Source organism: Abrus precatorius, unplaced genomic scaffold (assembly GCF_003935025.1).
Source record: "Abrus precatorius isolate BTA unplaced genomic scaffold, Abrus_2018 Scaffold11, whole genome shotgun sequence".
NCBI classification, from domain to species: Eukaryota; Viridiplantae; Streptophyta; class Magnoliopsida; order Fabales; family Fabaceae; genus Abrus; species Abrus precatorius.
The window spans coordinates 1,242,532-1,266,606 of NW_020874303.1; the positions used below are offsets into that span (position 1 = coordinate 1,242,532).

The following is a 24,075-nucleotide window of genomic DNA, read 5'->3' on the forward strand; positions in this document are numbered from 1 at the left end:
GGTAAATAATATTTTTAACTTTATTAGATATTTCAAGGACAATGTCTCCTAAAAGCTAAGTTGCTAGGAGGAGGCATTTTGAATGCTTCAATATTTCTAACAAGTGTGAGCAGCACATAAGCCAACAGTAACTTGTGCACAAAATCCAATTAGAAAGATATTGGCATCAGCGTTAGTGAAGTGATGTGTATATATATATATATATATTTTAAAATAACTAAATTATTCATACAACAACTAATTATCACCAAATTGACCAAAAGAGTTAAATGCAGATCAATTCATTTTTGACAATTCATGGTTTCATTTTGGTGTTCAGCACATGTACTTTTTAAGAGTATTAATATTTCATATGCAAAGGGACTGAACAACACTTTTATACTGTCTAGTTATGAAGACATTCCTTCTTTTTTTGTGTTTTTCCCCTTTTTTATGGTCTTAGTTCAGGATTTCTAATCCTCCAACCTTTTGTACTTTTATCTCTTCCTCTAATAAATTGTTTCTTTTTTATAATGGAAAAAAAAAAGAAAAAAAAGAAGAAAAGTTGCCAGGAGTTGCAGGATCTAACTTCTAGTATTTGGTTGAATAGGATGTGGATGGCCTTTATTGAATTAGAGACTTGTATCATGTATATAATTATGCATATAACAGAACTTAAGTTCTTGTTCTCCTTTTCCCTTGCTCTTAGAGTTCCTACAGACATATTTATACAGCCTACTTCTTGACTTCGATATTTAGAAAATTGTTGCATTGGTCATTAGCAGTACTGTATGTTAATACTCACATTACCAGCCCTACTTGCATTACTTTGATGGAGACCTTTATTGAAGTATAAATGCCAATCACAGGGTCATAGCAAAGCCAGCACTGGAGCTGGTAAGACGAAGCCCAAAACAAATTTTGTTGAAGTGCGTACATTTTTGCATCTTTATAGGAGTTTTGATCGAATGTGGATATTCTTTATATTGGCTTTACAGGTAATTGTAGTAGTTGGACCTGTGGTATGTTCTTTATGTTGACTTTACTTAATGCTAAGACCTATGGTTAAGTCTTGAACTTCATCATGCAAGTTTTATTTCATATGTGAGTCTTTGTTTCAGGCAATGATTATTATTGCATGGAGTTCCTTGGAACCTGTTGGAGTGTTTTTTGATGGAGATGTCTTCAGAGATGTTACGACTATATTCATTACATATGCTTTTCTCAATTTTCTTCAAGGTACTTGATTCCTAAATGTCTAAGCTTTTTGTTGTTCCTACTTTTATCGAAATATATCTTAAGTAGATTTATTTAAAGGAGAGAAAAGATGACAAAAGGATTAAATATCAAATAACTACAGAAAAATTTGACTGATACTTTTCGACCTCTAGAAGAACAGCTCTTGAATGAATGCTAGGAGATATAGCTGAAGGTAGGCTATTTGCTAACAAATTATTTCCTACACCTTCCAAAAGGAGTCTAAGAAATCAACTCTAGACTAAGAATTGTGGATCAAATATTGAAAGAAGTGCTTTTACATTAAAATAATTTAAATTCAATGATTGAATTGTTTCAAAAACTCTGCCTATGGTCTCATATGTCAGGAATCGTATCCATAATAGTGGCAGTGGAACATTGATTCTCAAATGCCCATGTGATTATCACATCTCATAGCAAACATATACACTCAATTTTGATTTGAGTTACCTTGTTTTGGCAAACGTGGCAGTTACTATCACGTCTCTCTAGATACTCACAAAAATAGTTCACTAGTCTTTTGCCATTGCTATGCTAGTAATCACGATAGAGTGAATATGGCCACATGTAATTAAGGTTACACATCCAATGCACTTTTACATATAAAAAAATCACTAAATAGCATGGTTCAATCCTTAGATTTATTCATTACGTGTCTTATTTTAGTTTAAATAGACTTTGACTTCTCTAGTGGACTTGTTCTTCTGTGCAACCTTATATATAATTTTAATATTTAGTTTACAACATTTAAGTATAAATTATTTATATTTAATACTATAAATAGTGAGCGACATTTAATAATATATCACTATTTATAAATACCAAGAATATCATCCGATAGACATAACTTATTTATGTAATATATATATATGTGTGTGTGTGTGTGTTTGTGTATGGAGGGGGGAGTCCACTTTAACCCCTGTATCATTAATCATATGCAATTTAGATCCTGACTATTAAAGTGTGCCCTGCAACATCTTATAATTACCAATATGTATGAAGAAATCCTTTTGTTACTCAGACATCTTATTATCCACTTAGACAAAAATACCCCTGATTCTCCTCCTCTTAATCCTCCCCCTTATCGAAGCACAACCTAGGAACAATAACCAAAATTATTCCTATTGCAACCGATTCAGCCCCTCCATGGCCATCATAGTCGTCATACTCATCGTTACACTCTTGCTCATGGGCTTCTTCTCTATCTACATCTGCCACTGCGCCTACTCTCCCTCCAGCAGCATCTACAACCTCATCAACATCGCAAGACGTTCTCAGTGAGCAGCAAGAGGTCTAGACCTGGTAGTGATCAAGACGTTCCCCACTCTCGAATACTTGGTGGTGAAGATTCACACGATCAGAAAGGGAGCAATAGAGTGTGCATTGTTCTCCTCTGCATGCTTCCATTGTTTCACATATTCTCTCTCAATAGCATTTTGTTGGGCGCGCTTTGAGCAGGGAGCGTGGTTCGACTGAAGCATAAGTTTGAGATTGGTGCATTGCTGGAGTTGATATAGCAGCATTGCGTGACAGTGGCAATTGTGGTGCTGCCACTCGTGCTGGTGTTGGCCAGGAATCCCATGGTGTTGCAAAGAGAGGAAAAATTAAGGATTTGAGGGTATTTTTGTCCAAAGAACAGAGAAATTAGATGTTTTAGTAACCAAAAAGTTTCTTCACACAATTTGGTAACTATATGTCGCATTGTACACTTTCAAAAGTCTAAGTCTAAACTGCACATGACCAAACATATAAAGAGATAAAGCTGACTTTTACCTATATATATTATATGATTAGTCCATTTTTCCTTATATCTAATTGAGAACATGACATGAAACATGTTATCTTGTAAAGTCTAATTTATTGTTTTGATACCCAAGCAAAGTTTTCCAATTAAATATCATTTATTGTACTAAGCATGGTCATTCATTCCATAGATTGACTCTATTAGAAGGCTTTATAAATATTATTTCAGTTATATAGCAGGAACAAATCACATCTAGATTACTCACATTCCTCCACATAATTTATTTTGCATCTAGTCTCCAATTTTATGATTTCCTCATTACAAGTGACGTTTGATGGGATTAAAATATAGAACTTGTTATGTAAAAATCGTAGTGACTTTAGATCAAAGGACCATATATATCATTATCACACTGAATACCATTTACAACACTCATGCAATGTTCCCATATTGGGTTAGTCTAATACATCATTACTCCTAATATATATGTTTGTGAGAACTTGATTATCAATTCACTCACACACTAATCTCAATGTATTATATTATCTTTATCTTAATAATCAACTAAGAACATTTTAAGAATAGAACTAAGTACTATCTCACAATCAAATCATTTACTTGATATCATACAAAATTATATTTAATATTCTAAACATTTCATTATATTATTACAAAATAATTAAATCTAAAATGTTTCATTTATTAAAATAAATAATCATGATACAAAATGTATATTCATAACATAAAGGCTCCTAGTGCATAGACTAACACCATAGTCTATTTCAAGTCCAAATAAAGGAAGTTGTGTTATGCCCTTCAACAATCTATGTAAAACTTGTTGAAACCTATGTATGGATCACTCCCGGTCATATTGTGTTAGGGCTAAGTTGTGACCTGTAGGTAACACGTATGTACAATGTCAAATGAACTAAAGTTGTTGCATCAATGCTTGAATGTAGTGTTAAATGAGCAAGAGTCTTCATATTTGATTGGACAAATGTGGTTAAGATGTCTTGGCTGTTGTTGTTGATGATGATGATGAAACTGTTTCAAAATGTTGAATCAACATGTCCACCTTGGCCTGTATTGAGAATGTTGAACAGAAAAGAAAATGAGATAAAAGGAAACTAGAAAGTTTCTGAACTATGAATTTGGTTCATTGAATTGCTTTGATACAGACCAAACACTCGTGTAGGTGCTGTTATTCAACTAAGACTGACAATTGGCAACTATCAGTTACAACTAATTCTTACATACTCTTACAAGAAACTAATCAACTGAATAACTAAGCTGACTGTGTAGTTCCTCAACTAGTAGCTACGTAAGAGAGTATCAATATATAACAGCCTGCAACTTAAATTTCTTGCTGCATAACTGTAACATCTTTGCTCGTTCTCTATCAACCTTAGTTCTTTCTGTCTCCACTGCTATATTGGTAAACCTCTATCGATCTATCTATTTTTGTATGCATACAAATCCTAACTCCAAAATGGAAAGATTTGCAAAAAGATCTACTACTCCTTTCTGTTGGAGGTTGTTTAGTTCTTTAGTAAACAAATATAAAATGTTTATTTATTTTTTCTAAAATGATGGTAGCTTATTCATTTTGTAGTATCAAACTATCAATTGCAATTACAGTTGTTATTTTATAACTATTTTCGATATCTTCTATTTGCAGTAACTCTTGATATTATTCTCACATGGAATGCATTGAGGACTATGAAATTTACTCAGTTGCTTCGGTATTTTCTGAAATTTGTGGTAGCAGCTGTTTGGGTGGTTGTTTTGCCAGTCTGTTATTCTAGTTCTCTACAGAATCCAACGGGGCTTATAAAATTTGTCACAAGTTGGGCTGGGGATTGGGGGAACCAGTCACTTTACACCTATGTTGTTGTGTTATATATGTTACCAAACATATTGGCTGCAATACTTTTTTTCCTCCCACCTATGCGGAGAACAATGGAGCGCTCCAATATGCGAATCATTACCCTTTTGATGTGGTGGGCTCAGGTTAGCAACACTTGCATTTATTTGTTTATTTTTTGTGGAAATACCTGTGCAGAAGTTTGGTGTGTTAATATTTGGATCCCTATTGGTACACTTTATCTAACATTGACAATGCTGCAGCCAAAATTGTATGTAGGCAGAGGCATGCACGAGAGCATGTTTTCACTGCTAAAGTAAGTGGGAAATTCTTGTCAAATTCCCTTTTGCATCAAGTTATATTTACAGTATGTGGGAGTGTGGGGAAGGGGCTTTGGCAGAATTTCAAGATGGAAAACTTCCTTTTGCTCCAACCAAGTTTTACTTTTTAGTTGGTTTCATTTGTCCTCAAGAAATCTTTTCTTCGGAAAGATGATATTTGTAAGCATGATTATGTAGAATTTCAATTGTTTTTGTTATATTAAACATAATTTATCATTAGCTTCGTAAGATATTTAGTGTTTTTTGGAACCCTTTTTTTAAGGGAAATAATCCTTTTTATTTTTTATTCAAAACCTATTTCAAGAAGCCATCAAAAACACAGTTTTTTTACCACAAAATAGGCTAATTCAACATGCACTACTCTATCAACTGCCTTTTAGAGTTTTCATCATATTATTTATGAAACTTTTGGCCAATACATTTTAGGGACAACAGGTCAATATTTGAATTTTTTTTTTTCAATTAAATCAGATTAATGGAGGTGTATTTCTTTAATATGTATTTTGTTATGTCAGGTACACCTTCTTTTGGATCATGCTGCTAATCAGCAAGCTTGCATTCAGCTACTATGTGGAGGTATTAATTATATAAACTGTTTTTTATTTTATTTTATTTTGAGTTCAGTAGCCTGAGAATACTAAAACCCATGTAAGTGATAGTGTCACTTTGTACGTGTATACATGCGGTCAATGATTGAGTTGAAGCTGTTGAATTGAATATCAAAATAAATACCCACTTTCTGGATATGCTCATGCACATGGACAAATATGGGATGAATTATAATTGTAATTTAATACATATCCTTCTCCCAGCTAAGTTAGCTAATACATATTCCTTGTATCTATTCAAACTAACCAAAGTAATGAGGGGCATCCTTACTTTTTATAACGTTTGACTATGATTTTTAATAAAATAAAAATCATGCCTTGAATGCCAAGAGAGTGAGAGATTAAAGTCTTGAATGACAAACCTGCTTTCTCTGTCAAAATATCCATTCAAATTTTTTAGTGTTAAAATATCTACAAAATATTTAGAAGAAGAGAATTATGCATAATAGGTTAGGATAAGCAGGGCTAGGAGTTTAGGACTTAATTCCCAGTATAATAGGACTTTGTCTTTGGAATCACTTCAAAATATATGACATCAATTTAATATTGTGTGTCTTCAGTGTCTCTATTTTCCCTTTTTCTCTTTCCATACCTAAATCACATAATTTCAACAAGTATATTGAGTGAAGAAAATCAATAATTTATTATAAATAAACTTTTTCTAAATTATATGTAACATATCTGCATACAAATTCTAATTTTATAAAATTCAACTCAAATATTACCACAGTTTCTTCTTTATACAAGCTTAATGATGATAATATGGAGATTTAATCGTAATTTTTGACGGCATTATATTGTAAATAGTGTTTAGAGTCATGGTATTGTCGAACCAAATAATGTAATCACACTAATTAGGAAACTGTCTCATTGCATAATTATAATAATCCTATATATATAGCCTCTGTGTTGTAGGCCTCTGTGTTGTAGTAGAAATACACAGTTTCAGCATCTTTATGCCTCTCCTTTTTATCTCTTTCTCTCATTTGTAATTTTGTGCAGAAAGTAAAAATATCATGAAATCAATTCCCAATAAATGAACTATTGAATTCTTGCAATCATGTTTCATGTATTATCTTTGTTCATGTGTCATTATTGTATGAAGGTCACCAAATGTTTTTTAAATAGTACTTCATTAAATTTGTTTATCTGGTCTACTAAGCTAATCTTTCAATAGATATTGCCCCTCGTTGGACCAACAAAATTAATCATGAGGATGCCTATAGATAATTACCAGTGGCATGAATTCTTTCCAGAAAATGGTAACTTCTACGTCCTTTTTACTATCTTTACTACATATTCTGTCAATATAGCTAGCTTCAATCTCACATTCTATAATGCTACAGAGACTCACAACATATGTATTGTCATTGCAATATGGGCTCCAATTATTCTGGTGAGTTCAGAGGAATTTTGGAGTGATGAACTTATCTCGTTACATTGCTTTGGCTTTCTCATTTATGTGTTTTAATTCATTCCATTCTTATATGTTTTATTAATCAATAGGTTTATTTTATGGATACTCAAATATGGTATGCCATTTATGCTACTCTATTTGGTGGGATTGTTGGAGCCTTCAGCCATTTGGGAGAGGTTAGTGGCATGGTTATTGCAATATTTTATATTGAACCTTTGTAACTTCCCCTTTATGTAATTTCTTCTTTAAACCCACAAGAAAAAAAAAATTGTATTATTTGATAATAAGCAGCATCATAAAACCTATCTTTATAAGAAACTTTTCAAAAAAATTGCTAGGGATAATAATAGTAAATTCATATTGGTGGTACAATACCTATCTGGTGATGCCTCCTAACATTTTGCTTCGTTTAGATAAGAACACTTGGAATGCTCCGCTCCAGATTTCAATCTGTACCAGTAGCTTTTAGTCAGCGCTTTTGGACTGGAGGAGACAGAATGGATAAATCAGAGGAATCGGTACTGCATTGCATTTTTTGAAATTCAGTATCTGTTTATAATAAATTATATAACTATGTAAAAGCTAAATATGTATCAGGAGTCTTACAAACAGAATTTCTGTGGCAGGATGAGACATATGAACGGAATAATATTGCATACTTTTCTCAGGTTTGGAATGGTTTTATAAAATCTATGAGAGAGGAAGATCTCATAAGTAACAGGTTCAAATTGCTGCTTCCCTGTCATATCTTACATTATATGCCTGAATTTCAAGCTTCTGATTATATCTATTTGCGGTTAATTTTCCAGGGATAGAGATTTGCTTCTTGTCCCTTACACCTCAAGTTATGTTTCTGTCATTCAGTGGCCTCCATTCTTGCTTGCTAGTAAGGTGCGTCATATGAGTGGTTCCCTAAGGCCAAAAGTTTATTATAATTGAATGGACATGTCTTGTGCTTCCTTTCTAAATCCTTCAATATGTGATAGATTCCTATAGCTGTTGACATGGCAAAGGATTATAAGAAGGAGTATGATGCTGATTTGTTTAAAAAGATTAAAAGTGATGGGTATATGTACTCAGCAGTTGTTGAATGCTATGAGACTCTCAAGGAGATCATACTGAACCTTCTGCTAGATGACAAAGATAGGATGTAAGAAAGAAATACTTGTATAGCCTTTGTTTTCCCATTTTATTTTGTTCTTATTCGAATCTTCATGAATTTTGGGTTTCTTCTATGTATGAGACAGGGTTGTAAACAGGATATGTGAGGAAGTAGAACAGTGCATAAATGAAGAAAAATTTGTCAAGAAATTCAAGATGAGTGGCTTGCCCTCACTCAGTGAGAAGTTGGAGAAATTCTTAACTCTGCTGGTAGGTGTTTTCCATCATGCTTCAGTTTCTTCTTGTAAGGCTTATTCAGGTCTTATAACAATTGATTTCTTTTCCCCTTTCCACTGGCAGCGATCTGAAGATGCCAAACTAGAGCCCCAGATAGTCAATGTCCTGCAAGATATTGTAGAAATTATCATACAGGATGTTATGGATGAGGGCCATCTGTATGTTTGAAACATCGAATGGGAATTTGGCGTATCTTTTTTTTTTTTCTTGAATCAACTCCCTATAAAAAGGTATTGCTTTATGATATTAGCTTGGTTCTGCTTTCTCCAGATTTCTGCAAACACCTCAGCACCAATATCATGTAGAGAGAGGACAAATGTTTGTCAGCATTGACACTTCTTTTACACACAATAAAGAAGTGAGGGAGAAGGTAGTCTTGACAATTATACTTATGTGAACACATTACATTATTTCTTTTTGAATGTGCTGTTGCTTATGATTCTCTGCTTCTTCTCTGTAGGTTATTAGGCTTCATTTGCTTTTAACAGTCAAGGAATCAGCCATAAATGTGCCGCAAAATCTGGAAGCCCGGCGCCGTATTACTTTCTTTGCAAACTCCTTATTTATGAATATGCCAAAGGCTCCCAAAGTCCGGGACATGTTGTCCTTCAGGTTAGTCATTGCGATAGACTAATAAATTGAAAGGAAAGGGCAAAACGAATGAATATTGAATAATGTGAAGGATACACTCATCAATGGTTTTACATGACGCAACTCCTCACGCAAGAACCCTTTAACCTTGAAGCATGGACAAATGCATTAGTCTACTCTACCTTGTGTTGAAATACAACTTTATATTAGAACAATGAGGACAGCAAGAATCAAACGCCTGACCCCTTGGTCGTAGAGACTAATACCATGTCAAAGGTGGTTTTAGGTAGAATAAAATGTATTATACTGGGAGAAATTTATAGCAACAAAAATTATATTGCCCAACTATCTGAAATTGGTCCTTGTAATGTGACCAACATAAATATTCTTCACTATTTATTCTAATAATGCAAAATTTGTTAACATAAATGTTAATATCCTAACAATTTTCCTGTGTACTACCGTGATATGTAACTTATCCAAGTTTTGTTTCAGTGTTCTGACGCCATATTACAGAGAAAATGTTCTATATTCTACTGAGGAACTGCATCTAGAAAATGAAGATGGAATAACAATTTTATTCTACCTCACCAAGATATATCCTGGTGAGTATTTTTAAATGGTTACCTCTTTTCTGCTCCTCTTTAGTACATGTGCACACATTTTACTTTCTAACATTAATGCACTGTAGATGAATGGACCAATTTACATGAACGCATTGCAAGTGATCGTCTTGAAGATGATAGGGAGGAGTTAATTTGCCAATGGGCATCTTACAGAGGGCAGACACTCTATCGAACAGGTCTTGATCATAAAAAGTAGTATTTTCATTTCTAGATATGTTTGTGTATGCATATGCATACATACGTACACACGCACACACAAATATAATTGAAGCATGGATACTTCATATTTTCAAATGCTTCGAACATGTACTTATCAAATATTTTTTGCTTAATTGCATTTTTTGTCATGTGCAATTTTAATCCCCTAATTTTTTTGAGATAATTAAGTCCCTCTACTTTTAAAATTTTACAAATTTAGTTCCTTTGCCAATTTTCTTCTACCTAAAACACTCAAATTCTCATTTTTTTTACTCAAAATCTTAATGAACTGAATCAATTAAATTGTTTTAAACCTTCTTTTCCTCAAAACACATCAATCCAAACATCAAATTTCAGTCAAATAAAATAATTTTTTCCTTCCCTAGACCCTAATCTTATGTCTTAAAAATTTCTTCAAATATTTTTAAAATTTCACTAATGTTTTTAAAATTTCACTAATGTTTTTACTTTTAAACATCTAAAACTATTTCATATAATAAATTTCTTATGAACCCTCAAATAATTGGATAGAAAATAATAATTTGAAGGTTTTAAGTAGAATAAAATAAATTGAGGAACCAAATTTGCACAATTTTAAAAGTAAAGGGACTTAATTAGCTGGAAAAATTTAGGGGAACCAAAATTGCTCATAGACAAAATTAAGGGAATAAAAATGCAATTAAACTAATTTTTTAAAAATAAAATTTTATGAGGCATGAGTAGACTATAATGAGACTAGGTGAAGTATAGCCAGTTAAGTATTCAGTGCTCGCTAGACATCTTTTCTCCCCAAAACAATGATAATTTTTCAGGTAAATTTAGGGATTATTTTCCCATTTTTCTTTCTCTATTTAATCAAAGCTATTCATCTTTGTTTATGAGATATGTGTTTGTTAAATTCTTTTAATATAGATATTTTCACAAAATCTACAGGTTTTTTTATATTCTTTGTTTCTATTATTTGAAAATTATATGGGAGTAGCCTTACCTTTTAATTTTAAAAATTTTTCATATTTTGTACCCGTACTTGGTATCACTACCTTACTACTATTCATGTGCAACATATATATATATATATATGGGGAAGGAATCAAATTGCACTTCTTACAGTGTTAATAACTTAATATAGAATATATTTTTTATCAATCCAACTTTGGAATTATAATTACATATTACCTTAATTATCTGTGTCAAATTTTATTAAAATTGAACAACTATAAGATTGTAATAAAAGAGTTCTTATTTTCATATATTTCAAAAGTTTATATTAAATTAACTTAGATGTCTGTGAATAAGGTATCAAATAATTTTGAATTGGTCTAAAATTTTGTAGGTATGATTTATGTGATTGGAACTTTAAATCTAACAGTTGATTTTAAAATTAAATAATCTAATAAAAGGTTATTAAACAGTGTTAGAGTGGGTTTAACTTACACCAATGTAATCTAATTTGTTTTTTGCTAGTGAGAGGAATGATGTACTATGCCCATGCTTTGACACTTCAGTGCTTAATAGAATCTGAAGGACACAATGGTTAGTTCTTTATTTTACATACTTTGTTTCAAATTCAAATCCTGAGATATGACAAAAGCCATTCATTTAGGAATGAACCATACATTATGTCTCTTGCAGCTACATCTGAAGGCCGTCAAGCAATGGATTTCTATGACAAAAATAAGAAACCTCTTGAACATGCGCAAGCTTTGGCTGATTTGAAGTTCACCTATGTTGTTTCTTGTCAACTATACGGTACTCAGAAGAAGTCCAAAAATCTTGCAGAAAGAAACTGCTATACTAATATTCTCAATCTGATTATAACGTGAGACAATACAACAATTTTCTGAACCTTATAAAGGTCCTTCTATATTGTAAAATAACAATGGGTTTGACAATGGACAAATGGAACATTCCATGCAGGAATCCATCCCTTCGAGTTGCTTACATAGATGAAACAGAAGAGACAAAGGATGGAAAATCTCAAAAAGTTTATTTCTCTGTTCTTGTCAAGGGAGGAGATAAGTATGATGAGGTATGGAAAAAAATTATTATTCAATGTTTTGTGTTTCCCATAATATCATATCATATCATATCTTAAAATATTTAGAATATCTTAGAAATTATCTCAGAATTAGATTTCCTATTTTTTTCTTGATGATGTTTCCTAGTATTGTATGATTTGTTACCTTGTTTAATTAAAACTAATTATATAAATAAGGGTTAGTACTTTATATATTATCATCAAATTGCGACACAACACATCAAATCAAGTCAATATCAATTTCGTTGTATTTTGTCTTTATTCTTTCCCTTTATACGTTAAACACCATAATTTGAAGATAGTAAATTCTGCTTTAGCCATATTTACTAAAATAGGTTATAAATGAAGTTTTAGTTTTGTATGCTTTTTTTTCTAAATCATGCCAGCCACTCACCATCTAGGAAAGTCTTCTCTGAAAGCTGATAATATGTGATTAGTCATTGCAAAAATGGGAATGTAATGGATCCAAAATTTCTCCAGATAATGGATATTAATTGATTGAATAATGTTTCATTCATGGAAAGACAAATGATGCATGTAGCATGTGACTAACACGTGCTGGTGAGGTTTTTCAGTTTGACTGGTGGATTAGTGTCCTGAATTGATCGAAGATTGCTATTAAATGAATCACATTAGGTAGAAGGTATTAGTCACTGCTGACAATGGACAAAGCTGGTGAGACTCTCCTAGGTTTCTTCCAAGCTTTGGAATCTGGGTTCCATGTTAACAGAAAGAGATAATCCAATTTGACAGAGAATGGAATGCTTGACTTTTGCAGTTACTGCTATTTTGTTTTTAGTATCAACTTCTATTATTGTAAAGAAAAGATTGCTTTACAAGATATCCTGCAGTAACAGTAAGAAGAAGTCTAACTATATACAAAGGAATAATTTACCTCATGCTTCCAACGGTAAATAATCACTTATTTAACAATGGAGAAGCCAATAGGGAGCATATACTTGAGGTGAAACATAAAGGAACATACAAAAGATCTGATACAAACACTACTATAGTAATCCTAGAGTGTAAAAATTATAAGAACAATGAGCATAGGATGTGATGCACAGCAATCTTCATGATATATTTCTTATTTCTTATTACTGATGTTCCAAGTGATAATGTTGCATTACTAGGAAATATATCGCATCAAGCTTCCTGGTCCACCAACAGAAATTGGTGAAGGGAAACCTGAAAACCAAAATCATGCCATTATATTTACTCGTGGGGAAGCCTTGCAGACCATAGACATGAATCAGGTAAGTTTTCCTTTGACTTCAATTTAATATGAATTAAGTAGTACCATCAGTACAACTCAATGCTCTTAATTTTAATTATTTTTGTTAAGGATAATTATTTTGAAGAAGCTTTCAAAATGAGAAATGTATTGGAAGAATTCCGGAAAGGACATAGTGGGCAGCGGAAACCAACCATATTGGGTCTAAGGGAGCATATATTTACTGGAAGGTCTGCCTTGTGATAATATCCAGTATTAAATTTTATTTAAATAAATTATATCTTGACCAAGAAAATATATATTGCTATCGTCAAACTTTAAACAGCGCCATTTATATATGCTTACATGTTTCTTATTTTGCAGTGTTTCATCACTTGCTTGGTTTATGTCCAACCAGGAGACCAGCTTTGTGACCATTGGCCAACGAATTTTGGCAAATCCTTTAAGGTTAGTCCCACATTGTTTACTGATACTGCAAGTATTATGATAAATTAATAAATCCCTTGGGATTTTCACCCTATTTTCACACTTAATCATTTTTTGACTGTATTTCCTGTTTTGTTTCTTCCATTTGATCATTTGAATTAATGGTGACCGGTAGTTACAAGTATGTATTGGTAAATGTTCAAGAAAGTGTTGTGTTTATTTTAAATCTACTTACTTCCCCACCCAAAATACCTGTAGACTTGAAACCTGAACAGAGAACAGATTTATCACTACTTTGTGATCACATGCATCTTGTAATCCACATTCCTGAATTTGCAGGGTTCGATTTCATTATGGTCATCCCGATATATTTGACAGAATCTTCCACATAACAAGAGGAGGAATAAGTAAAGCATCAAAAGTTATAAACTTAAGTGAGGATATATTTGCAGGTACTAAAGGATTGAGTAGAATATGTCTATATGTTGGATGAAATTTTCTACTATTTGTACTAAACAACCATAGTCAATTCAACAATACATCAAGGATTTATGTGGATGAAAATTTTCTGCTAACTGTGCTTAACATCCATAGGGTTCAATTCAACTCTACGACAAGGATTTATCACTCATCATGAATACATACAAGTAGGTAAGGGGCGAGATGTGGGCATGAATCAGATATCACAGTTTGAGGCTAAGGTTGCAAATGGAAATGGAGAACAAACTCTTAGCCGTGATGTTTATCGACTTGGACGACGATTTGATTTCTACAGAATGTTGTCATTCTACTTCACAACAGTAGGTTTCTACTTCAGTAGCATGGTAAGTAATCAAATTTCATTGAGGTTCTTTTCTTGATAGTTTATGTTATTATGAATTGCACATTAACTTGGAGTATATGGTGCTTTTCCAATATAGAAATAACTTTTGTTGCATACACTTCCAGTAAAGAACAAAACAAAAATGAACATAAGTCATTCGGATATGCAGCTTATTTAAATGTTTATTCAATAAACCTTTTCTAAACCATGGCTTATACCATACATTTAACAATAAATTTTATTGAGATAAGCTGAAAACAACTTATTTGGATAAGCTACACCAAGAAGCTTACTGAAATAAGCTGAAAAAAGTTTATGGGAGTCATAAACTATTTTCTATAGGTGGTACTTTTGTTGGGTACAATGGGTTTACGCTAACGTTTGTATTTGGATGTAATGAATTTTTCAGATAACTGTGTTGACTGTGTATGTGTTCTTGTATGGACGCTTATATATGGTGTTGAGTGGAGTTGAGAGAGAAATCCTTCAAAGTCCAAACATACATCAGAGCAGAGCCCTTGAACAGGCCTTGGCAACTCAGTCTCTTGTTCAGTTGGGCATACTGCTTGTGCTGCCTATGGTTATGGAAATTGGCTTGGAGAAGGGATTTCGCACTGCTTTGGGTGACTTTATCATCATGCAGCTGCAGCTAGCCTCCGTGTTCTTTACTTTCCAGCTTGGAACAAAAGCTCATTATTTCGGGAGAACCATCTTACATGGAGGCTCTAAGTATAGACCAACCGGTCGTGGATTTGTTGTCTTCCATGCAAAGTTTGCTGATAACTACAGAATGTACTCACGAAGTCATTTTGTGAAGGGCCTAGAGATACTCATATTATTGATTGTTTATGAAGTCTATGGGGAGTCATATCGGCCCCCACATCTTTATTTATTCATCACAATCTCAATGTGGTTTTTGGCCACTTCCTGGTTGTTTGCTCCTTTCTTGTTTAATCCTTCCGGTTTTGATTGGCAAAAAACAGTGGACGATTGGACAGATTGGAAGCGGTGGATGGGAAACCGTGGTGGTATTGGTATTCCATCTGATAAAAGCTGGGAATCTTGGTGGGATGAAGAAAATGAACACCTGAAAGTTTCAAATATCAGGGGAAAAATACTTGAGATAATTCTTGCGTTTCGCTTCTTTATGTACCAATATGGAATTGTTTACCACATGGATATTACTCATCATAACAAAGAATTTCTGGTAGAGCAACTCATTTTTTTATTCTCCTATCCTATAAATGGTTTCAAATTTTATGGCACCCCCTTATTACCTTCTGTTTTCCTTGTAGGTATTTGGACTTTCTTGGGGTGTTTTAATAATAATCCTTATTGTCTTGAAGGTATGTAGATGATACATGGGGATCAAGAGTGACTTCCAATAAAACCATTATTGCACAAATTTAAGACTAATTAATTGTTGATACAAAACTACTATTAAGTGAAATTTTGTTTCTAGTTCAAATCTTAGCATAACACATTTCTTTCCAATCAAACAAGGGGAGCAATTAGACCATTGTACAGTTAAAATCATTTCATATTTATGATAGTAATGCCTTTGTCTTCTTCTGTTTGTATGAATTCCACATGGGCATTTCAGATGGTATCCATGGGTAGACGAAGATTTGGCACTGACTTTCAGCTCATGTTTCGTATTCTCAAGGCACTTCTCTTTCTTGGCTTCTTGTCAGTCATGACTGTATTATTTGTGGTATGTGGACTTACAATATCAGATTTGTTTGCGGCCATTCTTGCCTTCATGCCCTCTGGATGGGCCATTATTCTGGTAAGTGAAAACTTCTGCATGTTAGAGAAGAACTAGTAAGAACACCTTTTGCTCTTTTTGACAACTTGCTAATGTCTCACATGTCTTAGGCAGATTGCCGAAAAATTGTCATATACGCCTTTTGATCCATTTTTTTTATAAGGCACATTCATGAAGGTTTTTGTGTTTCTTTTTATACGATCCTATAGTTTCTATGAAGCATTTATAATGTTTTTCCCATTTGTCCTTAATAAATAAAGTTGGTGCGAACCTAAATTAAAGTCAACATGAGTAAATTTTGATAGTGGGGTTAAGTTGATGATATTAAATAAGGGTAAAATTTATCATGTCATAATATTTTTCAAAAAATCAAGGAAATCAACTAACTTTAACCACTTTTATTGGTTTGTGTAATTTAGTTGAAGATGCCTTATAAAAAGGACCAAATGGAGTATTTTGTACATGTACACCATCCTAGACAATTTTGTATGCAAGTACTTATTTCATGCAAAAACCCTGATGTTCCTTCTTTCTTTTGCTTTCAAGATTGCACAAGCATGCAAGGTATGCTTGAAAGGAGCTAGACTATGGGACTCAGTGAAAGAACTAGCTAGAGCTTATGAATATGTAATGGGATTAATAATCTTCTTGCCAACAGCCATTTTGTCATGGTTCCCTTTTGTGTCAGAGTTCCAAACCCGGTTGCTATTCAATCAAGCATTTAGTAGAGGGCTCCAGATTTCAATGATTCTTGCTGGAAAGAAGGAGAAGGACACTTTTAAATCTGATTGACATATATTATTAAGTTGCTAAGGTAATTTTGCATTTACTATACATTGATGTTATTTTTGTATCTTGCTTTTCAAAGAAGTGATACTCTTTTGCTTTGCTCACTGATTCCATATCTTTACAAACGCTGGCAGGAATTTCAAGTTCAGTCCAGGATAAATTAGTCTCTTACATACCAGAATTTTTTGGAAGTTCTTATGATTCCTTTTTCCTTTTCATACTAAATTTTGCTGACTGAGAATAGGAATGACAACTGAATATCCAAAATCAGGGCAATAACTATAGCAGGACTTTCTTTTACATTTTGAAATTGCATAGTTGTATCAACACTGTATATGTATGAGTTAAGGGATGATCTTTATTTATTATCTACCATATATAGGGGATTCAGAGGAAGAAATCATTATTACTCATTACAATTTAATTTAATTAGGAATTTTTAAAATATGTATATGTTAAGTTTAAAGTTAGTTGACATTCAGTTTAAATTTTAAAGCAGCTAGCTTAATTTCCTGTATTATGCTCGGTTTAACAATCATTTTACCTCACCAAAAATCCTTAATATAAAATATAGGTGATAAAAATTCTTCACAAACAACATGAACTAAACACACATCTTCAACTACCTACATTTTATATGCATACAAACGTATTACCAAACCAAATTTTATGTGAATAAGTACATAAAAGTTGAGTGAGAAAAAAAAAAACTATGCAAACAGGTGGGAAAAAAATAGGCAGAGAAAATGAAAATGAGCTTTGAAATTTAGTGGCAAAAGATCATTTAAATGAGTAGAAAAATCATTTAAATAGACTGAAAAAATGAAAAAAAAAAGTATTCAAATGATTAAGGAAAAAATTAATTTATTTTGAAAGTTTGAAGCATATCGTATGATATTCTTCTATGTTCACTCAAATAAAGACAAAGGTCAATGCTAGGTTTTACAAGGTTTAACTTTCTTAAACTTTGTCTCCAACATAAAAGAAAGATTCAAATTCTTTCCAATTTTAGTGCAATCATGAAGCGAATTTTGCTGAATCATCATATTCGTGCCAAAATTACAGAGACTAAATCTCACAAAAGTAGCTGTAGTTTGAGCATTAAACATTTAGTCATACACAAGAATAAACAACTCTCTCCAACTTTAAAAAAAAAATCTTTATCATAAAAAAAAATTTAAATCAATTATTTTATTTTATTTTTTATAGAAATTCTAACTAGTGTCTTTATATACTAGTTGAAAAATAAAAGTTAAATTTTTTTGCCAAACAATTAAATAAATTTTTTCCTTAACCAATGCTTTTAGGACATTAATTTGAAAGAGCCATGAAAAATAATGAAGTCTTAAACTTTTATTGATAACTTTATTTTCATTCCAACTATATTCTTTATTTATTTTATGCATTTCATTCCAACTATATTCTTTCATCTATTTTATGCATTTATCATATTTCATTGGTGAGAGACTTAGAACAATTATCCTTGTTTGATATATATTATTCTAAGTAGTAGTTGTATTTTTTTTATTTCTTTTGAAAGAAGAATAAATTACACCGAGACTTTTTTTCAAAGAATACTGAGGTTTAAAACTTGAAAATATTATAAAGAAATATTTGAGCTGTGAGGAATAAGTAATTTTGGTATATTATGAAATTGTCTTAGTAAAAATATTGATGAATTTGCCAAAAATTGAATATAATCTTGAAGTGTAGGTTAAATTAATATTAGATTTATAATAATTAACAATAAAAATATAAATTTGATTGTTAATTATTTTTTTAGTAGGATAACATATTTTTATCTAATCATAAATTGCTATATTAAAAAATAGTTATTTTATAATAATTATTTTAAAAGTTATATCTATTATATATTTTAACAAACTACAACAACTAAGTTTTATCTCAACATGTATAAAAAGTTATATTAATTATATATAAATATGAAAAGAATATATATTTATAATATTTTAAAGACTATCTTTTCTCTTGCATAGAAATTTAAATATAAATTAATTTGAAGTAAATAAAATAGTAGTCACAATTAAGATTTAATTTTATAATTAAGATTTTGATATAGAAGTTCGTGTGTACCTTGGTATTTCAAAGCTGAGTTATTATCTCTCAATTTGTTTTTTTTTATATATATTCATCTCATTTTGTTTTTAAATGATTAACCGTAACACAATTCAATTTCTCTTTTAGTATTTCATTACTGTTTTTATTTTTTCATTTATGAAACCAAAACTTCATATATAAATATTTTTCTAATCATAAATAAAAATAATAAAAACCTAAAAGATATTTATATTCTTATAATAAAAAATAAAACACATTTGAAAATATATCATAATCTTAATTCACTAAAATTAAAAAATTATATATATATATATATATAATCCAATTTTCATATAAACTCTTTGTAAGGTTTTATTTTTAAAAAAAATGCTAAAGAAATTATTTTGATATATTGTTAATTCATTATTGATGAAAACTCAATATATGATGTATAGTTTACTTATTAAATGAAATGAACTTCACTCTTAAGTTATGTTTTGATAAAGAATTTTAGATTTTTAAAAATTTATCATTAATAATGAAGAAATGTTTAAAACATAAATTATTTATAAAAATTGTGAATAATAATTATAAAAAGTTAAGTATAAAAAATTTAAATTTTTTAAAAGACATATCATTTAAAAAAAATTATACTTGGCATAAAAATTCTTTAGCTATAATTCTAAAGTATTCTAAAAATACTTTTTTTACTATCTAAATACAGATAAACTAGGAAATTAAAATTCTTCAGTCTAAAAATAACATTAATGAATTTTATTTTAATTAAAGAAATATTTGAAAAGAATTAAAAATAACATATAAAAAAGTTCATTGTACTAATAAATCATATTCTAATTCTTGATGGTTATAAATTATCAATAAATGATTTTATATAATTTAATAACATATTTTTTTAAAATTTATTTTAATAAACATTAACATTATCACCAAACTTATATTATAACTTTATGCATAATACTAATTTATTAAATAATATTAAAGTAAATTATTTATATTAAATGAAATTTTAATAAATTATGATAAATAATAAAATATATAATAAAATAAATCTTTAATATGTTATATTCTAATTTAAAAAATAGAATTCAAAATATCTATGATATAATACTTTCAGTTTTGTTTAATTTATAAATTTTACCAAATATTTTTCTAAGTAACAATTATATGGAGTAATTTTTGGATAAAATTATAAAATTAATATAAATAAACATATTAATAGTGTTAAATATTACTAATTTTAATAAAAATTTATTATATCAATTTTTTTGATACTCTGCAACGTTCGCACAAGAAAAATTGTAATAATAATGGTAATAACTCTGTAGGCATTATAGTAATTTCATTAATCACAATCTCTAGACTGGATACGCATTACTGTACTTGCAGTGTTTGGGTTCAGTTTCAAGGACCTAAAAGCTCACTCATATTTGTTGAAAGTTGAAACTGAAACTTGCCAAACGTTTACACGCGTTTTTCCTATTGGATTCAAACACTCAATCTCAGGTAATCCGCAAAACCCTCTTCTCTCCTTCCTCCAATTTCCTTCCAAATTGTTTTTTTTTTTAACTTCATAACACAAAATCCCAATTTTTTTCTTTTTTTTAGTCTTTGCAAAGTGGTGTTTTTTTTTACCCATTTTTTAGTTACTTTTTTTTTTTCTTTCATAAGTTTTTTTTTCTATTTTGAATTTATAAATTTTCTAACATAAAATTTAGCCCACTGATTTGGTTCTTTAATTATCCCTGTTGATAATTGTTATGTAGTGTTGCAGCATTTAGCCCCTTTAATAAGAAAAAAGGGGAAGTGTCAACTAGAGCAGAAGTGTGTTTTGCATTAGCAATAGAAAAACTGGGAAGAGAATCTAAGAATCAAAATGTGAAATTTGACAACTTTATGCGATGAAGGAAAAAAAAATTATCAGATAAAGTATTTGGTGAATATGTTTCTTTGTAGGGAGTGGTGAAAATTGAAAAGAAAAAGGTTCTTTTACCTTCGGATATGGGGGAAGAGAACAATTTTTGTAGCGAAGCTAATTATGTAAAGATATTGTGTGTTTTGTTCTAATTTTGTTTATGTGCATGTTTGGATTCACGCTTTAAATGTTCATGATCCACTTTTAGTTTAATGTTAGTAGTTGTAGCTGGATCCACACTAGGTTTTCAATGTATTTCCAGCACACACTGCAACTTCTGAATGGATTATGTTCCTCACACCATATAGGTTCATTGTTCTTCCTCGGCACTCCTCCTGAATATGGTGTTGCTTTTGTTGTTTTGTTTACCTCAACAGCTTAATGAAATACATAAACTTGATAGTTGGTCATGTACTGGTACATAGGCACTTGATATATTGCTATGATGCACTGACAAGCTTTTGAAAACTATCACATGCTGTAGTTTTGACAAGTTTTTTTAGTTTGTTGTGGGTATCATTTAAATTTTATGGTTTGTCAATATTTATGCTGCAGGTGGTGTTTGAATTTCGAAGTATTGTATTAATATCTCGAAACTGTGACAATGGTTTTGATAAGTGGCACCAACAAGAGGTAAATGTTAAAGTCTATCAAAGTTTATTCATTCTATTGGTTTTGATTGTTTTGTTGAAACCAGGTTTTTCATTATCAATTAGCTCTTATTCTTTTGATAGACTATTAACTTTTTTGTTTTCTCATCAAACGGAGTTACACCATTCCCAAAGCTCCGTTCACTAAAAGTAACATTTTATCAATTCTATTGAAACTCCCTTGCATTACTAAAACAAACAGGTCATATATCAATATCCCTCTATAATAGCTCATAGGACATGCCTGTCACTATGTAATACATGTGCTTACACTTTTGTATGTATGCCATGAACATTTTCCATTCAAATGTGTGTATGAGGTTGTTCCTCTATAATCCCTTTTGTTAAAAGTTATTCATTCTGTTCTGAGCGTTCTCTTCACACACCCCCCCCCCCCCCTCTCCTCCCCCTGCACCCAATTATTTATGTCGTGTGTTTATCTGATTCTTGAAACCAACAGCCATTCTTTTTTACACTTACTAATACTATTTATTTGAAAACTGGACCTTTTTGGTGAATGTTGGATTTTTCCACAGAATGTGGAGAACTTTGTCATATGTTGTCTTGGAAGTTTTGTGTGAAATAAAGAAGCCAATTTTTTATTGATAATGTCGAATTTGTTCTGTTGTCTAATGTTTATTGCTCTATGGTTGGAGAATAATTCTTGAATTTTGAAGGATAAATTATTGTGGTTTCCTTTTGAATGGACTAAAGTTATCTTATAAACTTCTTTCTGGTTCTCAGATCAGATTATGGTTATTTTGGAGAACTTTCTTTCTCGGATAAATAGCGCAAATGCAAAGCTTCACTTATCTGATGTGTTTTCTTGTTTGCCTTTTTCTGTTCCTTTTTGGGTTATCATAACCTCTGTTCTTACACATCTTTCTCCCTATCAAATTTCTTGTTTTCATTAAAATTGAATATGTATTGCTAATTATTCCTATGCTATGCTCTTTTTTATTATTGTTTGATTGTTAAGTCATTTAAAAAAGTTTACAATGTGTGAATGTTAAATGTATTCAACTACTGATTGGGTTGTAGCTTGGGTTGTATTGAGTAAATGGTTAGGTTATCTACATGAAATTCCCTTAGAAGCATTGTTTGATTCTGATCTTTGATGTCAAATTATTGTTAAGATTTCTCTTGAAGTTTCCCAAGGCATTTCCAATATTTTGAAACAAATTTGAAAATTTTATACATTAGAACTTGGTTGTGTATTTAGTGGAAACTTCCGGGCACATGCAGTATAGACTAATAATAGGAATGAACTCTCTAACCTTCCTGGTTATCCTTTATAACAAGTGTATGTTAATGTGATCTTTGACTGCAGTGTTTTGCAACAAACACATGATGAGAGGACCAAAGCACAAGGTATCACAGTGCTTCAGAATTCACATCAGCAAGGAAACAAGAGTGTTGAAAGTGGGCGTGCACAGAATTTGGGCAACACAGGGTTGACCAAAGCAATGACAACAATGGATGAATTCAAGTGTGGATTTCCATCAGAAGGCTTATCAACTACTTCAAATAAATGGTGGGGAAGTAGAGATCATGATGATTGTGCAGGCACCAATGGAGATGGATCTAAGAATCAACTTGAAGAACAAGCCGGAGATCCAGACAAGGTGGCATGTGAAACTGAAAAGGTTGAAAATAGTGAAACTCCTTATGGTTCATCTTTATTGACAGCTGTGAGGAAAAGTGCCGTGGAAGAAGGAAGAGAAGCATTTAAAGTAGGAGTTTTTCGAGGCTATGGTGTAAACAAGCTAAGCAAAAGGGAGAAAATATTGCTCCACCAAATATTCAGATCTTCTTTGCCAAGGTCATGGATACATGATTAGTAGTTTAGAGCCACTGTAATTCGGCATGGCTCAACTCTAGTTCTAATTGCTGCATTGAATGCTTTACGTCTTCATGAGAGTTTCTTCTTTTTTCTGATTGCTATGGTTTTAAGACTGGTAAGTCGCTGGGTCTGGTGTGTGGTGATAGTGACATGTGACTCTTATTCACCTCATGATTTCTCTTTGTGAGAAGGTTGCTGATAGTGCAATGAGAGAACCAAGACGAGCAATTAGATAAGGCTTGAATAGAATCAGTTACATGATTTGCTTTCTTCTGGCTGTGGACAAGCCTTTATTGATAATGAATTGTTTAACATTATGTTGAAGAGTACAGAACTTTTAGCACATTTTATAAGGAGCTTATGAAAATAATTTGACTTTTTAAAGCTTTTTTAGCTTATTTTAATACATTTTATAAAAAAAAATTATTATATATGCTTTCTATAAAATAAGTTTATTGAATAAACGTTTAATAACTGCATTCTTAATCAA

General features: G+C 31.2%; 2 protein-coding genes across 2 annotated transcripts in view; both read left to right on the forward strand.

The window, feature by feature from the left end:
* Window positions 1-17,463, forward strand: part of LOC113853598 (callose synthase 7) — a 29,428-nt gene extending 11,965 nt beyond the window's left edge. Inside the window, exons 13-43 of the mRNA XM_027484048.1 lie at window positions 862-977; window positions 1,101-1,218; window positions 4,659-4,990; window positions 5,108-5,160; window positions 5,701-5,761; window positions 6,971-7,055; window positions 7,140-7,189; window positions 7,300-7,386; window positions 7,624-7,728; window positions 7,837-7,931; window positions 8,020-8,101; window positions 8,197-8,360; window positions 8,458-8,587; window positions 8,672-8,766; window positions 8,879-8,978; window positions 9,069-9,220; window positions 9,695-9,804; window positions 9,891-10,001; window positions 11,488-11,556; window positions 11,656-11,842; window positions 11,941-12,052; window positions 13,195-13,317; window positions 13,407-13,525; window positions 13,659-13,742; window positions 14,061-14,173; window positions 14,316-14,545; window positions 14,954-15,751; window positions 15,840-15,890; window positions 16,148-16,333; window positions 16,859-17,126; window positions 17,236-17,463. Coding sequence (XP_027339849.1) covers window positions 862-977; window positions 1,101-1,218; window positions 4,659-4,990; window positions 5,108-5,160; window positions 5,701-5,761; window positions 6,971-7,055; window positions 7,140-7,189; window positions 7,300-7,386; window positions 7,624-7,728; window positions 7,837-7,931; window positions 8,020-8,101; window positions 8,197-8,360; window positions 8,458-8,587; window positions 8,672-8,766; window positions 8,879-8,978; window positions 9,069-9,220; window positions 9,695-9,804; window positions 9,891-10,001; window positions 11,488-11,556; window positions 11,656-11,842; window positions 11,941-12,052; window positions 13,195-13,317; window positions 13,407-13,525; window positions 13,659-13,742; window positions 14,061-14,173; window positions 14,316-14,545; window positions 14,954-15,751; window positions 15,840-15,890; window positions 16,148-16,333; window positions 16,859-17,104 — 4,364 coding nt within the window. The 3' untranslated portion in view covers window positions 17,105-17,126; window positions 17,236-17,463. The remainder of the gene's footprint in view (window positions 1-861; window positions 978-1,100; window positions 1,219-4,658; window positions 4,991-5,107; window positions 5,161-5,700; window positions 5,762-6,970; window positions 7,056-7,139; window positions 7,190-7,299; window positions 7,387-7,623; window positions 7,729-7,836; window positions 7,932-8,019; window positions 8,102-8,196; window positions 8,361-8,457; window positions 8,588-8,671; window positions 8,767-8,878; window positions 8,979-9,068; window positions 9,221-9,694; window positions 9,805-9,890; window positions 10,002-11,487; window positions 11,557-11,655; window positions 11,843-11,940; window positions 12,053-13,194; window positions 13,318-13,406; window positions 13,526-13,658; window positions 13,743-14,060; window positions 14,174-14,315; window positions 14,546-14,953; window positions 15,752-15,839; window positions 15,891-16,147; window positions 16,334-16,858; window positions 17,127-17,235) is intronic.
* LOC113853599 lies at window positions 480-23,727 on the forward strand. The gene is made up of 4 exons (XM_027484049.1): window positions 480-499; window positions 20,654-20,683; window positions 21,648-21,725; window positions 23,073-23,727. Exons 3-4 carry the CDS (start codon window positions 21,697-21,699, stop codon window positions 23,581-23,583), a joined length of 540 nt encoding a protein of 179 aa, XP_027339850.1. The 5' UTR covers window positions 480-499; window positions 20,654-20,683; window positions 21,648-21,696; the 3' UTR covers window positions 23,584-23,727.
* Window positions 23,728-24,075: the final 348 nt, after the last annotated feature.

Bases quoted from the DNA above. Each gene is read 5' to 3' on its own strand.
- LOC113853599 (XM_027484049.1), top strand. From the start codon at position 21,697: ATGGTTTTGATAAGTGGCACCAACAAGAG. The intron at 21,726-23,072 runs GTAAATGTTAAA...CTTTGACTGCAG, and splicing joins ATAAGTGGCACCAACAAGAG to TGTTTTGCAACAAACACATG.